Raw genomic sequence first — 16951 nt, forward strand, 5'->3', positions numbered from 1 at the left:
GATTTTTTATGGATATAGAGGGCAAAGTCAGGCAAAATTATTTGTTTAGTCTTCTGTTTATTCCTTTGCCTCATTTGTAATGTGACAGATACATTCAACTACAATCCAAACTCTTTGAGAATGACAATTTTATATTTTTAGATGAATACCTCGCCTACTATCTGGAAGATCTTTGGCAATTAAATAACGTCTTATGTAGGAAAATGAATGGAAATCTTGGCAATAAATAAGGACCAGATTATGAGATAACCCTTAATCATATCATTCTGCACCATCTCTTTAATAATAATGGATTTTTTCTCTGATAATATAATGCATTAATCAATTTTCTTTTTGCAAAGTGAAAACTCCCATCACTGATTTTATTTATTTATTTTCTGGTCAAAAAATAATACAATGTGAGCTTGTAGAAAGTAGAAAACACTTCAATCTTTTTGGATCAAGTGAAATTTCTTTATATGTAAACTGTGGATGTTTCAAAGCATCACAAAGAATTCATACATATTCATAAATAGTACCCAGCTATTTTTAAAAAATTGATTCTAATGCTAAAGTAAAGGGGAAGAAAGTAGTTTTCAAAAAAATTTCAATCTTGTTCTTCAATTTCCTATTTGCATTAATGAATTGTAAACATGCGGAGTTGGGCTTGGCTTAGGAGGCAGAAAGCAGCAAAAGAATATTGAAACACATAACAGTAAGAGGAAGCCTAATAATCTATAAAATCATAACTTTTCTTGAGTCTAAATTAATGCTGAGATGCCAAGGCTACAAGGTGAAAAAAATCCTAAGAGTGACAGTCCTCTTCCAGGAAAAATGGGACACATGAAATGTCGTTGGTAGTGCATAGGAGGAAGACACAACTGACATAAAAGTAGACTTTTTAAAAAAGCTAAAATGGTAAAGAATTCTTAAAACCAAGTGTGGTTTAATGTGAGAGTTTTGAATTTGGGGGCAACCCTGACACAAACAATTCCTTTCAGTTAGTTCACAAGAAGAACACTGAAGGCATAGTGGGAGACCTGACAGAGAACCCTGTGTGTCTCACAGAACAGAAACCCACCTTATCCCTCAACTCTTCTCTCTTACAAAGGGAATCCCTTAAACCACTGGGAAAGGGGAAGGAGAAGCAGAACTTCCCACTCTCAGAAGCAAGGCAAAAATCCACTGCCTGTGAGGGAGGTATAGAAACGAACATCATTTGTTGTAGGAAAGGGTCAGGAACACTTCCTTTCCCAAAGGTAAGGTGAGCTGCAAAGACAAGCTGCCCTTGAGGAAAGGTAGAAGCCAAAGCCACGTGACCATGAGGGAGGTAGGAAACACCCCTATCCCACCACAAGTTTGCTACTCACAACAAGCAACACTAGTCTAATGCTCGAAGAAGGTTAAGAAACTCCACTGCCACTGGTCCAAAACAAAGCTACATCAATGTTGAGGGAAGAGTAGAAGCAAAGCTGTTTGCCTCTGGAGGCAGTGTAGTAAAGCTATTTGGACCCAGAATCCTGGATTGATACAAACACCAGAGATTTGCTACGTAGGGCAGTGAAGCAGAAGATTATCTCCTGCCAAAGACCTCCCACAGATACATGGAAGATGTTGACTGCCAAGGGAGGAGAGGCACAGAAAGACCCAGCTCCAAAGCCCAGACACACAGGACCTAAGAATGAACCTGGACCAGGAGAATGGAGAACACTTCTTTCACCCACCATGAGCCTTCTACTTAGTAACAAATCACAACAGTCTACCATTGAGGGAACGGCAAGAGTGGAGAGAGACCCCTCAGTGAGGCAGCCATGTAGGGACTATAGAAAGCTGAGGAATGAGCAGGCATCCTTGAGTCTCCACACTACACACAAGGTCATATCAGCCCATCACTGAAAGGATCTGGAAGCTTTGGCTCACCAAAGGTAGCTATAATGAGAACAAAATCCAAACCCAGCCCAATCACTGAATAGATTGACCAAACTCTCCACCCTAATACACTGACAGAAGAAATATGCTTATTCTCTAAGCATAAACTTTATCTATTTGAGTCTCTAAGATTTTTCTATGTACTATTTGATATTCAGTAAATAATTATGAGATACACAAAAAGCAACAAAAGACAAACAATTCATTGAGATAAACTGGCCAACAGAAGAGGGAAGCTGTTAATAGAATCAGACCTTAAGATGACCTTCATGGGGAAACCCTTAAATTAAAACAATGAGTTATCAACAGATACTTATTAACATGACTCAAATGAAAAAGACTGATAATATTGTGCTGTAGAGGAGGCAGAGCAATTAAAATTCCTGTACCTTACTGTTGGGAAAGCAAAATGATCCAGCCACTTTGAAAAACAGTTTGAACAGATTGAAGAGTTTGGCAGTTTCTTAGAAAGTTATACATACACCTACCATATTACCAGGCAATCCACTTTTAGAAATGAAAACACATGTCCATACAATGCATTGTATACAAATGTTTATAACAGCTTTCTTCATAATTGACCAAACTGGAAGCAATCCAAATGAACATCAACTGGTAATTGAATAAAAAAAATTGTGGTACATCCATATAAAATAATGCAACCCAACATAAAAAAAGGATAAATATTTGATACACTCAACAACATGGAGAAATCTCAAAAGCATTATCTAAGTGAAGCAAGCCAAACTCACTAGATGATTAAATTTTTCTGATATTTCAGAAAAGGTAAAAGCATGTAAAGAACAATCAGATCAGAATGGAAATTAGATAAGTGATTGTTAAAGACATGAGGGAACTTTCTGGGGTCATAGAAATATTCTAACTTGATTCTAGTGGTGGTTACTCAATTGGATACATTGAACTGTTCCTTTAAAAAAGGTGAATTTTACCATATGTAAATTATGCTGCAATAAGACTGATTTTTAGAAATACAATTAGAATAGCAGCTAGAATTTCTCAGAAGAAAAATATAGGTATTCAGAGTAAGATTTACAGCCTTTTGGTTCTTTTTTTGGTGAGGAAGATGGGCCCTGAGCTAACATCTATCACCAATCTTCCTCTTTTTGCTTGAGGAAGACTGTCCCTGAGCTAACATCTTTGCCAGTGTTCCTCTATTTTATATGTGGGATGCTGCCACAGCATGGCTTGTTGAGCAGTGTGTATGTTCACCCCCAGGATCTGAACCTGTGAACCCTGGGCTGTCATAGCCAAGCATGCAAACTTGACAACTATGCCACTGGGCTAGCACCTGCAGCCATTTTTGAATAGAACAAAAGAATACCAGTTACTTTAGCCATTTTGCTCAGAAAAAAAAAAAAGGAAATAAAAACATCAATTACTTAAAGATTTTTGTCTATGTGGTACCAAAGAACTAATATGATTGACATTAAATGCAAAATTTTTGACTCTAAATATAGATAAACGTATCTGGCAAAGGTCGTCCTCAAACCAATCTGTGATAGAGCAAGTATGGAACACACAAACCCCTAGCTAAGTGTCTTAGGTTCCTTCTGCTAGAGCACACTCCCCATAATACAATTTGTTCAGTTCACAAGTCATGGCTATGGTACCCCAAATTACAGGATTTTCTCTGAGGCATAAGATAAAATAGTATAAGCAATGGGAATTAGTTAATAGGATCAGTTCCATGATTTGTGAAGCACAGCAAATGAGTAATCTTTGCACTCATCTTGAGAGCCAGTGCCAGTCTGGGGCTGGAAATTTTAATTTTTATGTACACCCTTTATATATTTTGTGATTCTGGAGAATTTGGACAGAAAATTAACTCAGGTAATACTGTTTCCTGACTAGAAATATAACATTTTAGAAAATACACCATGTCTGGTTTTCCTTACACTTACAAATATAAATGATAGTCAAAGGCAACATCTGAGACGTTACAATCGGAGGAAAGGACAAGAGGGTGGAGAGATGCTCCTTCACCTCATGTCTAGTGATGGCGCTGTCATGGAATCTCTTGAGAGCTTTCTGTGTGTGAATTTATGTTATTTTTTTAACACTTTGATTTGAAAAGACTCAATTCTAAGCCTTGCAAAATTTTTATTTTTAAATGATTAAAATAAAAATTAACAATCTAAGTGGTATTAAAATCAGATAAGAAAAAAAGCCTAGGAGCATAAAAGTGAGTGAAATACTATTTATTGTCATCCATATGTTTAAGCGAATTTTCAAGATAGTCTTATTGTTGTTTTTCTTATATCTCCTTTCCAGGTGTCATTTGGACCACTGCCTAATGACTATTAGGACATCTTACAATTTGGTTCATAATCTTGCAGAATCAGGAGCAATAGTAACTCACTGTTATAATATAATAATGACATTTGTAATGGAATGTTAAAATTAAAGCTTTGCTTAGAAGCCAAAATGATTAAAAAAAAAATCAAAGTGAGTGTGAAAAAAAGGTCCTCATATTTTACAATCAACTGGATCAGAATTGTTTGCACAACTCTTGGATGCCTCAACCAGATCAATGGTTGTAAAGAGAACAGAATGTAAAGGGGGAGAATTTTAGGAGATGTCTTTGGAGAGAGGTGTTGCTGTTCTGTAAGTCTCTAGTCCCTACCTTTCACTCTCCAAAGGTGGTGGGAAAGAGAGAATAGAGGGGTACTTTTCATCTCAACTCTAGCAATGGAACTTCCATGGGGCCTCTGAGAGATCTTTGAACTGAGTTCTCTACAGTTGTTTTTTCCAGATGCATGAAACTCAGGTCTGAGAAAGTCTCAGACCTGAAAAATCTAAAGTGGACTCTGGTGGTGGAATAGTAGTCGCCGATTTGCATTATATCTGCATTCCCAGAGTTTATTGGTGCTGAAAGTTTGCAAATCGTTATGTGGACCAAATGTGAACCACACAAGAGAGAATGCTGGCATAGGGATATCTTCAGTCCATTACGACAAGTTTGCCCATCTGGGTACAGAGACTCAAACAATAAGATGATGGACATGAACTGGTTCTTCAGGGATGCAAAGTCACAAGCATAGAGTTTCATGCACCTTGGCCAAGGGAAATGAAATTAGAAAGATCAGCAGAATGCTTCCCAAAAGCTTGCACATGCACACACACAAACACTCGGACACACATATCCACACCCTTCAAGAGAGTAAATTTTAAAGATCTATCAAGCTCAGAGAAAGGCCAGTTTACAACAGGACCAATTTGAATAAGACCCTTGCTAGTCATTCTCACTCCTTACCACTCTTACCCCTCTTATCTCTTCCCACAAATGCTGAGAAGTGAGTGGGCATCAAAAACTGACTGGCAAGCTGGGAGGTGTGGCGGGGAAAATAAATACAGGGCAGAGAAAGAGAATGAACAAAATATGTCCCCCTTTTCTTTCCCAGGCTTCTAGCCAGAAGACAACACAGGTGGGGAACAAGAAAGATTTGATGGTATATTGATTTCAGAATTGTGATATATATGTATGTATAGTGGATTGGGCATTCTAATTACCAAATTGGGGCTGTGTTTCTGACTTAAAGTGACTGAGAGGTCTGTCTGTTGCCTAGTTGCAAGCAGAAAGGATTGGGATTTTACCAAGTTTTGCTATGTGGTAGGAAAGTTTGCTGAATAAACTTTTAAAGTCAATGGGAGGCAACAATAAAGTTAGATAGTTCAGAGTCACATTGTTCAACATTCTTGTGACACAGACAATGACTATTAATACTCCCCTAAAATCCTCTCATAAAGGCCAGTTTCACGGGAACTTGCTCAGTTTACATTGTGGGTATTATCTGGCCCCACAATTAGAGCTAACATTTCCTACTTTAGAATCCCTATGGTAAAGTCAGCCAAGTCTGATTTACCAAACTTTGTTTTGTAATCAGAAATTTGCATTAACTTAAGCAACAGCACAAATTCCAGTCAATGTTCGTAGCAGTGGTCCTAGGTTAATACAGGATTCTCAAGTGATTTCTGAAACAGCAAGCAAAAATTACATGAGGTTAAGAATAATTAAACTGGGTTGAATGTATTTTTTAAATTTTAATTCATGCCGAAAATTGGTAATTTATTTAAAGTGCTCAAAAAAATACTACTGATCAGAATTTTTAATGTAACAACTATATTTGTAACAATACTTCAATGGTACTTTTGAGATTAATAACTATTTTCACATTCTCTCTTTTGACTTTACCAGCAATTTAACATTTACAAGATAATAGACTTATTTACAGAAGCTTCTAGAGCTATTCTGAGTCCGTGTGTGTGTGTGTGTGTGTGTGTGTGTGTAGTATGCTGTATTTATCCGTACTTATACATGTGTATGTATACCTTTTTTGACTGGAAACAAATAAGGGGAAAGATGTCTTCTCCTCCATGTTTACTAAAACCCATTAGCTACACGGTCAATTCCATTTTTTTATGAATTCATATATTTTAGAACCCAGATTTCAATCTTCTTATATCCATGCCAACTTCTTGGACAAAAAGACATATATGGGCTTAGAGTTTTTTTCAAATATCTCATATATTTTATAAGACATATCACAAATTATGAGAAACTTCTATTTACAAACTAAACATGAAATTGAACTCATATTTTCAGAACTCAAATCTCCAGTAAGTTTTGGTTTAACATCTTATCGATAGCAAGAGTCAGTTTGTGCAAAGAGGCCACAACCTTGCTGCTCAGTGGGACAATATGCATGAGATTCTCAAGAGCTGCAAATGCTCACAAATCTCTTCTTAATAGTTTTAATTAGGAAATGTCTCATTACTAACAAATGTATTCATTATTTCCTTTAATGGTTGGTCAGAGTCTGCATCTCTCAGAGTCTTAGAGCTTTACTCTTTGAGAAAGTTCAGAGTTAAAGTCAGAAAAACAACATTGGTAATCACCTGTAATCTAATAACAGAGTAAAAGCTTGTTCTTAGTTTTAAAATGTTTTGCAAGGCATCATTACTATTTAAAGTTCATGGGAACTCTCTAACATAATTCATTATAGATATCCCAACACATTGATTTCATCACTGTAAAACTCTATCGTTATGAGACACTAGAAATTCCTAGAGAGTTATACAATGGTGAAGTTCATTGAAATTCAAAAGCAAATGGTGATTTCTGGGTGCAGAAAATGACAATCTAACAGATTAGTCGGTGTCACGTGGAAATAGATCACATCCTACAATCTGTTGTGAGGGGCTGTCGTAGGATCGGTTAAAGGACTGGAAATATTTCTGGAGTTCTGAAGCGGGTCTTAAGTTAGTGGTCATGTGTGCACAGGTGTGTGTGTGTGTGTGTGTGTATGGTGGTGGTAGCAGTGAGAGTTCTGAGTATTACAATGATGAATTATCAAATAATAATTCATGGCCCAGGCAAAATATCAGACATTTCAACACAAAATTAGAGGAACTCCTGGGTTATAAAATCCATGGAGGGATTATGGAGATACTGGGGATGGGACTGAACTGAAGAACGGGGTTTGACCCTACAGATGCTGGACAAGCAATAACATAAGTATGGTACTACCCTTTGGTAGTATCTTAACAGATTACCTTTAAATATGTAATTTGCAGAATATGTTTGGTGTAGGGAGACTGCTTCCCCTTCCTCCTGGCGACACGTGTATTCATAATATCAAAAAAGAGAGCCTATCTTGCATCCTGTCAAGAGTTATTCATTGTTCTCTAACTTCGTGGCTCCTATAAGTACCTTCAATAAAGGAAGACTCTGAGGTGTGGCAACGTGTACCTGCTCCAGATCTCAATCACTCAGAACCCACCAGAATATATAAGGTCAAACTGGTTAAGCAAACTGGTTAAGAGTACAGGCTTTGTGTTAGTTGCTGTGCCTATTGTAACAAATTACCACAAACTTGGTTACCTCAAATCTCTAGTTTAATTATGGGATCTATTGAAACTACAGCTTTTCTGTTATAGCTGAAGGCATTGATAACTTTCAAACTCAGGAAAAATGCTTTGAGTGTTATTTTAATGCTGTAAAGATATAAAATGATATGAAAGATTATTTTAACATGGCTTCGATTTGGATATATGTATCCAAGTAAAGTTAACTTATACAGTTTAAAAACAAGTACTATACTAATAGAATACACACAATACTAAATTGAATAGTAAATTATCATTTTTATATTTTTTCCTTTCTGATGAAAATTATAATTCATACGATGAAAACTGAATCTTGGACAAGACATATAAGAAGATCAAAGTGAATTCAATCTTATAAAGAGGATCTACCTTGTTCTCTTAGAGAGACAAACAATTATACCCGGCAAGAATGGCTAATAAATTCCTTGACCACTTAGTCTAATTTTCCCTCCTGTTGATATCACCTTTTACTTTCTACCACAGTGTTCTACTTTATTTTCTTTATAGCACTTATCATTTTGTTCATTTGTGTGTTTGTTTATTATCTGCCTTCCACTATTTGAATATAAACTAAATATGAAATTTTCCCGTTTACTGCAGCATCCCCATCATCCAGAGAGCACCTGGCCCAGAGAAGACATTCATTAAATATTTATTGACTGGACAAATAAATAAATCAAGTATTAATTTAAAAAAGAGACAGTATGAATTTTACAAAAATTTTAGCAAAAATTCTGGAGAGTTAAAAAGTACAGATTTTGGTAAATGTTTTGTCCTTATAGAAGTCTATTTTTGTTAAATCATTATTATGTCTTCATTTCATAGATATTTTTCGTAAGTACTAAGATATACGTGTCTCAAATTTTCCTTTCTGATTTATTTAACCACTATTTCAGCCCACAAGATTCCACAAAGACTATAGGATATACCACACTCAGGAGTTTTTTAATAAACCTCTGAGAGAAAGAAAATCAATGAATGAATGGAAATGAGTCTTTTCTTAGAATGTTGTCTTTTTCTTTCTAGAAGGGATCTGAGCTTATGCAGAAGATGTCCAAGATATTTACGTTTTATTTACAAACAGCAAAATTTTTATAACCTTTTACTTCAAACTGTACAAATTTATCTAAGACTCAGAATTTCCACCAAGCTTACAAAATCATTTGTCAAACCAAGCATTGGTTCCCTGTCTTCAAGTTGGATATTAGACACTCCCGCTAAATGAGTGAATAAAACTTATTTTTTCTGATTCCAAGAATCACAAATTGCCATTTGCCAAACATAAGTTCTGTTTTGACATATTGTAATCTTGTGTCATAATGTCTATTACTATTCTCTTTACCAGTAAGAGAAAAAGATAAATAAAAAGACATGAAGAGGTCCCTTGTATAGGAACATCAGAATGTTAAATATATTTCAGGTGTGAAAATCTGCAAAATGTTCTCACAACCTCCATACTGCCAAAGCAACACTGTAAAGATGTGCTTGGCAGTCACATAGACATTAGAGTTGATCTCTGTTGCTGTGGTGGAATGCACAGAACCACCAATGTCACTGATAAGATATTGTTATCAAAGTTAGGATTATTAGCTGGAACATTCAGTCACAGCCTGGACACTGACACTTTTTGAAAAGAAATCAACAACCCTCTATATTGCATTTCAGTCCCTCTTGAAAATGTCTAGGTGAAAATCAGAGCAATCCAAACACACCTAGTTAGAGAGAATGTGCAAATTCACTGTCCTTCTAAAATTGTCAAGTTCCTGTCATCTGATATCACACTACAGAGAAAAGCAGGCAGGCAGCCTCTGTCACGTCCAATTTAAAGTAAAGATCTTAACTCTAATTAGACATTCCTTGGGAATGTTAAATTATGGTGGATTTATATTGCCTTAATCAGTAAACTCTAAAAAAGACAAAAACAGGGACATTTTTCATTTTAGCACTTCATTTGTCACTTGTGGAAAGTGTACTTTTTTTTTATCTTTAAAGGTTTGATTTAAAGTGAACCTGAGTTGAATGAATAATCTCCTTGTGCTGCCCCCATTCCCTCTGAAAGATAGGAGAGACCACCATTCATTATCCTTCTTTCGCGCTGTAAATAATTTGTTTGTCTCTCCGCTTTTGTTTTCTCTCCTTCCTCTCTCTGATTCATCTGCACTCCACCACCAGATTGATTCGCCTAAAATATCGTTTCATTCCCATTATTCTTTGGCTCAAAAGCATTTCCTGTCTCTCACCCCTTCAGGATTTTATCTGAGCCCCCTCACCTCGCTCTGAAGCTCTTTCATTTCACCACCTCTCACTTTCCTCATCTCCTCTGTCACTGTTAAGTGTAAACAAAACCTCCAGTAGGGATCCACTTAATTTCTCCTCATCCTCTTTCTGGAGAATGTGCTCTGTTTTTGTTTTTGTTTTTTTCATGGCATGTGCTGAAATATCCCCTCCTCACCTTTAACACTCTCCCTTTAAGATCTAGCCCAAATACCACATCCTCCACAAATACTTGTCTGAGAACACCCAAATAAAGGCAGCTCTTCCTTCCTACAGATTCTCATTACGTGGAAATTCTCCATTAATCATATATTTCTCTGGGCCAGCTTGGAACTTATTAATTAAATTAAATGCTGCAAAGCCTTTACATTTTTTGTGCATTTATGTTATCTCCACATGTAGATTATGAACTCCTTGAAGGTGGTAGCCATATCCTAAAATTCCTTTTAGCTCCTCTTATAGCTAGCACAGTGTCCTTCACATAATAAACATATAATTAATGTTCTGCAAATCAAGAATTTTTATAACATTCAAAAAGTAAACAGACTGTATATGTGAGGGAACTGATCCAGAATCGCTATGTAACACACCGAAGCCAAAGATTTGCTTTGCTGGATTATTAAAGATCTTTTCTACTTATACCAAAGTTATATTATTTTGTTACTTGATTGGTTGTTCCTAAGCCAAGTAATTTATGAAATGCACTGACTTTAATAAAGTATATGCATATGTTTTCATATACATAATTACGCATTCGTATGTATAAATAAAAATAGGTATAAACAAAATTTCTCTATAGATATTGATGTTTCTAAGACAACTCTACAGAACTCAATTTTAATGATTTATAAAGTAAGAAACAATGTGCAAGAATTATGATGACTATGGGGGCATTGATATTTTCAATGCACTTTGAGTGACACAACCAATATTCTAGTGAGAACCAAATATTACAGAAGTCTCTAATGTTCTGTTAAATCTTATGTTCTGCCACTTGGCACTGTAAATATATAATTGTAAATCTACATCTTCCATAAAGGTGGATAAATAGCTCAATTTAATTCCTTTAACACTGAAAATGTAGTGGAAAATTGCAAGTTCAATTTTATAATGAAGGTTTTAACACACTGGTACGTAAAAAATGTAGAAATAATGTTACTGAAGAAAATTTTTTAAACCAACGGTAACTTGGGTTCTGGTTAAAGTCAGTTTGACATACATTGGCTTTATCCTTTAAAAGTGCTCTGTCTCTGGGCAGTTTGATGTTAATGTTACACATTGTCACTTACCATCTTTCAGGATGGTTTCTCTCTCTGTGCCATCTATCTTCTGCCGGCCAATTAGGAAACTGGTGGTGTCAGCAAAGTAAATATAATTGGTTTCTGCATGATAATCTAAAGCACGAGGGTTTACCAGATTTTCTATGGGCATCATGTATTCATCAGCTATCTTGGTATTCAAGTCCATTCCTCTAACAATTCCTGGGCGTCCTTTCCCATAAAAGAGGAACAATTCATTCTTTGGTCCTGCAGAAGAAAGATTACCAACATAAACAACCGATGCTGCCTAATCTTCTTTACACTGCATAATGTCACTGTTTAATTAACTGGCACAATTAGCATTTTTTAAACTCAATACCAAAAATTAAACTCTAAAATATGCCAAATGTATCTTGATGCAAGAAGGCCAGCTAATTGCATTACTTTAATTAAAAAAGAAATTACTTCCGTGAGTGGGTTGTATTTAATTATTCTTTTGTCTGTAACTGTCTGTAGAGCAAAAACATGACAGATCATAGGATAACTTGTAACTGTAAAATGGACATTTATTAAAATATCCGGCACATTCAATTTTACAATTCATTACAATTTAACACATTCTGTAGATAGCAACTGTAATATTCATTATGTTTGACAATGCTAAAAACTCTAAAATATTTAAAACACTCCTCCTTCAGAGTTTGCATCTAAAGACTGTGAGAGGCAAACAAAAAGAATCACACAGTGTCATATACTTGCATGTGAAGATACTACTGTTATCTAAATATGTGGGGTTTTTTTAAGAAAAGAAATCAAATGCCAGTTACAGTATCACTTTTTTCTTCACATTTTAATTAGAATGTTACAGATTGAGGCTAGCTGCCAATAACTCTGATGTACAACATAGCCCTTATCAAAAACAAGACAAAAAGAAAATGAAAACCTGAAACAAAAACCTATCTCCTGGGTTAAAATGCCAGAATTATGGTAGCTTTCTCTACAGAGTAAATTGACCCTTTCAGACTTTTATATGAAAATATATGCAAGGCTCTCCAATTGTTAGGGCACCCCATACTTAGTTTAGTCTATATAATTTTGAAGGAAATATTTTATATGAAAGGAAAAACATACTGAGTTTTATTAATAAAAGTGAGGATACAAAAGACTCAATTATAATTGGATAACCATAACATAAGTGAGATTCTTAGTAAAGTAAAATAGCTACATTATGGAAAATTTGGAGAAAAAAAGAACAGGAAAAATAAGTAATTACTGATAAACTCAACACCCTCAATACAAACTATATTATCATTTTATATATTTTATATATTTATATTTTCTTTCTATTATTTTCTTTTAAAATTAATTTTATTGAATATTAAGTGTATATAAACAAATATTTATACAATTTTAATATATATAGAATAAAAATAAAAACAAATCCACGTAACTAGCACAGATCTTAAGCATATTTCCAGAACACTGGAAGGCATGCAAGTACCCCAAACCCATCCCCCTTCCATCCCAGAGACATTCAATATATCCTGATTTTTGTGTTTATCATGTATTTTTCAAAAGTTTTAACACATATGTTACATGTATTTCCCAACAGTATACTGTTCAATTTTGCATGTTTGAATTGCATGTGTGAATTCTTTTGTGAATTAATTTCATTATTACATTCTTCATATTCATCCATGGTTGGAGTCATGGTTCATCCATTTTCACTGCTGTATTGTATTCCTTTGTGTGACTATTTCAACTTAACTTATCTAACTATTTTTCTAACGTACACTTACTTACATAGAAGAGGATACAATTTTATATTCTGCTTTTCTTATTAAATCTTAGCATCAAAATTATGTTCTATATTGATCCATTATTTTAAGTCTTACATTCTTTCCGTATGAGCAGTATAATATATGATAATTTGCCAAACCATTCCTCAGTTGGTTTTATCTTTTCATTATTAAAATAATAATGATAAGCATTTTTTTCACCCTAGTCTTTTGTACATTTTCTTAGATGGTCTCTCAGTATACATTTCCAGAAATGAAGTTACTGGGTAAAGAATAAAGCCTTCTTCCTCATTGCCCTCACAGCCTTTCAGTGCCTACCTAGTTTCAGGACTATTTTCCTTAAAAATATTTTATATTATTTAAAAGTAGTACAAATTCATTTGAAAATTAACATTCTTGAGTATTTCCTACCAACTTTATATGCATAGAAACTTTTGTTTTTTAAAAATAGGAAACACATGCATTTTAGTATCTAAGTTTTAAAAATTTAATGATATTCTGTTGTGTCATTAAAAAATCTTCAAAACAGTCTTTTCAATGGCAGCATCATATTCCCTTGCTGGAGAGCCAGTACAATGTGGTCAACTACTTATTTATTGTTGGATATTTAGATTGTTTCGGAGTTTTGTTAATATAAATACATTTACAATGAATTTCTTCATTCAAAAATGAAAAAACTTGTTAAAGGATATTATCAGTTTTATGTCTTTTGTTTTATTATCAAATATCTTTCCAACAGTGATATTAATTTCTAATTCTATTAGCAACACATAAGAACACTGGTTTCACCATCCCAATTCTTGCTAACATTTATTTTTGCTTTTATTTTTAATTGATAATTTGTAAATCTGGTTACTTCATTGGTTTAAGGTATGCGTGTGTGTGTGTGTGTTTGTGTGTGTGTGTATGTTATATTTTAAATAAGAATGGTAACTATTTTCCCCACTGTTTTCTTTAGTCACATTTTTTAGTCATTCAATAGCTATAAAGTTTCTTCTAATGTGTTTTCCTGTACTACAGACAATTGAAAACTAAAAACTATATTTCACAGAAACAGAGCCATGGTTCTCATTTTGATTTAAATACTTAAAATCAGATATACAAGCTCAAGTTTGGAATAACGAAATGAGGACAATTTTTGCTCCTTCTGCTGGTATTCATCTAATGGAGAAATTGAATTTTGCCATATCAGTCTTCTTCCTTTGTGCATATCAAGAGGTAAGGAAGAGGATGTCCTTTTCTTCTGTTTTGTTTGCCAGTAGGGGACTATCAGTTGTGATACATTTCTGGATCTAATTGTTGCAGCGCAAACTTCCTAATTCCTGGATTTCAGGTGAAACGGTGTGTTTCTGAAGTTACCCTTGCCACTTAAGCTTCCTGATGCCCTAGCTTCTGATTGTGGCAGATGGTCCAGCTTTAAGCAAGGCCAGTTTGATAATAGTTTTGAAGAATGTTCTGAAGATATAGTCCAGAAGTCGCTGTTTCAGGCTTTTCAATAATTTAGTAAGTACCTATCTATTTGTGTTTGATCCTTTCTTCTTATAATAGCTACAATTGTTTCTCTTAATATAAATGTACCCGGACTGATACACTACATTAGGGATGATTGAAGCTTATGCAACTCTGATCTTATGCTTTCTCTCCCAATTGTGGGTATGTATGCACACATGTATGTATAAATGTGTATGATTATATTTTTGCACGACGTGCCATCACTTCTCAAGTGGCAACTAGACCAGTTTAAAGGCTAGTTACACAGACATGTATCCACATACACACAACTTCTCATTTCTTGAGGCTTCTGACACAGTATTCTCAATTATTCAGAGGACCTCTTGAACATGAGACCTGGTATCTTTACATTCCCAACATTTAATACAAAGTTAGAAATGGAAATAAAATACTAAAATGCATATATTTTGTAACAGTTGATCCTCTTGGGTTCTCAAATTTAAAGTATGCATGCTATTAATTCTAACCATTTATACTGAAAATTATAACAGATTTAGTGGCCTCATTTCATAGTTCTCAGCAAGCATCTGACAAGAAAGTAGAAGAGATGGCAGAATAGTGACCAGAGAGGGAGCACTGACAGAAATAAAAAGCTACCACTATGACAAAATGGAGATAAAATGGACACTGTAAAATGTAGGCATCATAGCTTTAAAAATCATGGCATTTCAGGGACATTTAAAGGCCAACAGCCTCCACATAGACACCATTTCTACAGGGGCGATTCTACTATATGTTATTATGAAGCCCCCAAAGAAAGATCTTAACTAATTTTTGCGCAAAATTTTAAACTTACAAAAGTCATTTATAAAAAGTATTTATTAGTTTATTTAAGTAGAGAACAATTAAATTATTCTAGAATACTTTAAAAACAAAACAAAGATACGTCTAGCTATTAGAAAGATTTTCAATAAAATTGCTAAAGAGATTGATATTTAATTAGTATAGCTCCAGTTACCTGGAAAATTGAATAATGAACTGAATTTCACTCCCTAATATTGATGTTGATGTTACTAATTAATACTAAAAACCCTATTCTGAAGCTAGCTGCTGGCAAAATGTTTGATTTTCACAACATACTTTTGCATGACCTGCCATCACTTCCCAAGTTGAAGCCAGTCCTGCAGCGACAGGTCCGTGTTTTGTAACTGCTGCTGAGCAGACAGATGTGTGAACATCCCCCTGGCATTCCATATGGATCCACTTCACACGCATGGCTTCTGACTACAACAAATAAAAAACAGCACGCTTGAAATTCTCCAAAGACAAGATAATTATGTGCATCAGTATGTTGAAATTTTTACAGTGCAAGAAGAGGGAATCGTAGAAAAATCTATATACCCAACTATTTAGTACCATGATTAATTGGAAAAGAGTTTAAACTCCATAGAAGAAGAGGAAGAGATTTGCCAAAATCCTTCTAAGGCTGCTTTTAAAAAACAATTCTGAGAGAGAAAATATTTTTTTATTAATTTAAACTGCTTACATGTAAGCAAAATAAAAATAACATGATTTTTTTTTTTTTTTTGAGGAAGATTGGCCCTGAGCTAACATCATGCCAATCTTCCCCTATTTAGTTTGTGGGATGCTGGGCCATAGCACAGCTTGATGAGCAGTGCAGAGGTCTGCGCCCAGGATCCGAACCCATGTACCCTGCGCCACCAAAGGAGAGTGTGCAAACTCGACTACTACGCCACAGGACCGGCCCTAAATGTGATTTTTTTGGTACATACTTGCAGCATTATTTTTAAAATACACATTTCTTCCAAATATAAAAAGATACTATAAAAATATCCCAGGTTAGGTAGTTAAGGAAAGAAAGGATTTGTTTTGAAATAATCCATTATATGGGTACTTAACCTGGAAGAAATGTGATTTAGTGATTATTTTTATTGAGATGTGCTGAGACAAATTTTTTTTTTCAATTTTGAGTCTATTACCATTTTGAGATCCAGCCACAAAATGAATTTTGTGGTTGTGTGACTGTAATTGCGAAAAGGAGGAGGCTGAGTTTGCATGTGGCGATTGAGGATTTGAAGGATATTTCATGAGTGTACAAGTTAGAGAAAGGAAAAAAAAAAAATAGGAAAAGTGCCATATGGAGAGGATGAGAAAACAAAAGATAGGTCAAAGAAAAAACACTGTTGTAGGACTAATGTCAGTAATTTTATGTATTATGGTAGTTATATTTCTTCAATTAGCACTTAAAATTGTGATGAATAACATGGCAATTTTCCTTTAATAATAGAATGGCTATACTTTAAAAATTTCTGCCATATTCTTTTTGTATTC

At 34.6% G+C, this 16951-nt stretch overlaps 1 protein-coding gene across 1 annotated transcript in view; it reads right to left on the bottom strand.

Moving 5' to 3' along the window:
- The window catches only part of LRP1B (LDL receptor related protein 1B), a 1825183-nt gene that overhangs the window by 766690 nt on the left and 1041542 nt on the right, over window positions 1-16951 (bottom strand). The window contains exons 10-11 of the mRNA XM_046659286.1: window positions 15740-15883; window positions 11379-11615 (exon numbers count right to left, since the gene is read on the bottom strand). Coding sequence (XP_046515242.1) covers window positions 11379-11615; window positions 15740-15883 — 381 coding nt within the window. The remainder of the gene's footprint in view (window positions 1-11378; window positions 11616-15739; window positions 15884-16951) is intronic.

Source organism: Equus quagga, chromosome 4, assembly GCF_021613505.1.
Source record: "Equus quagga isolate Etosha38 chromosome 4, UCLA_HA_Equagga_1.0, whole genome shotgun sequence".
Taxonomy (NCBI): domain Eukaryota; kingdom Metazoa; phylum Chordata; class Mammalia; order Perissodactyla; family Equidae; genus Equus; species Equus quagga.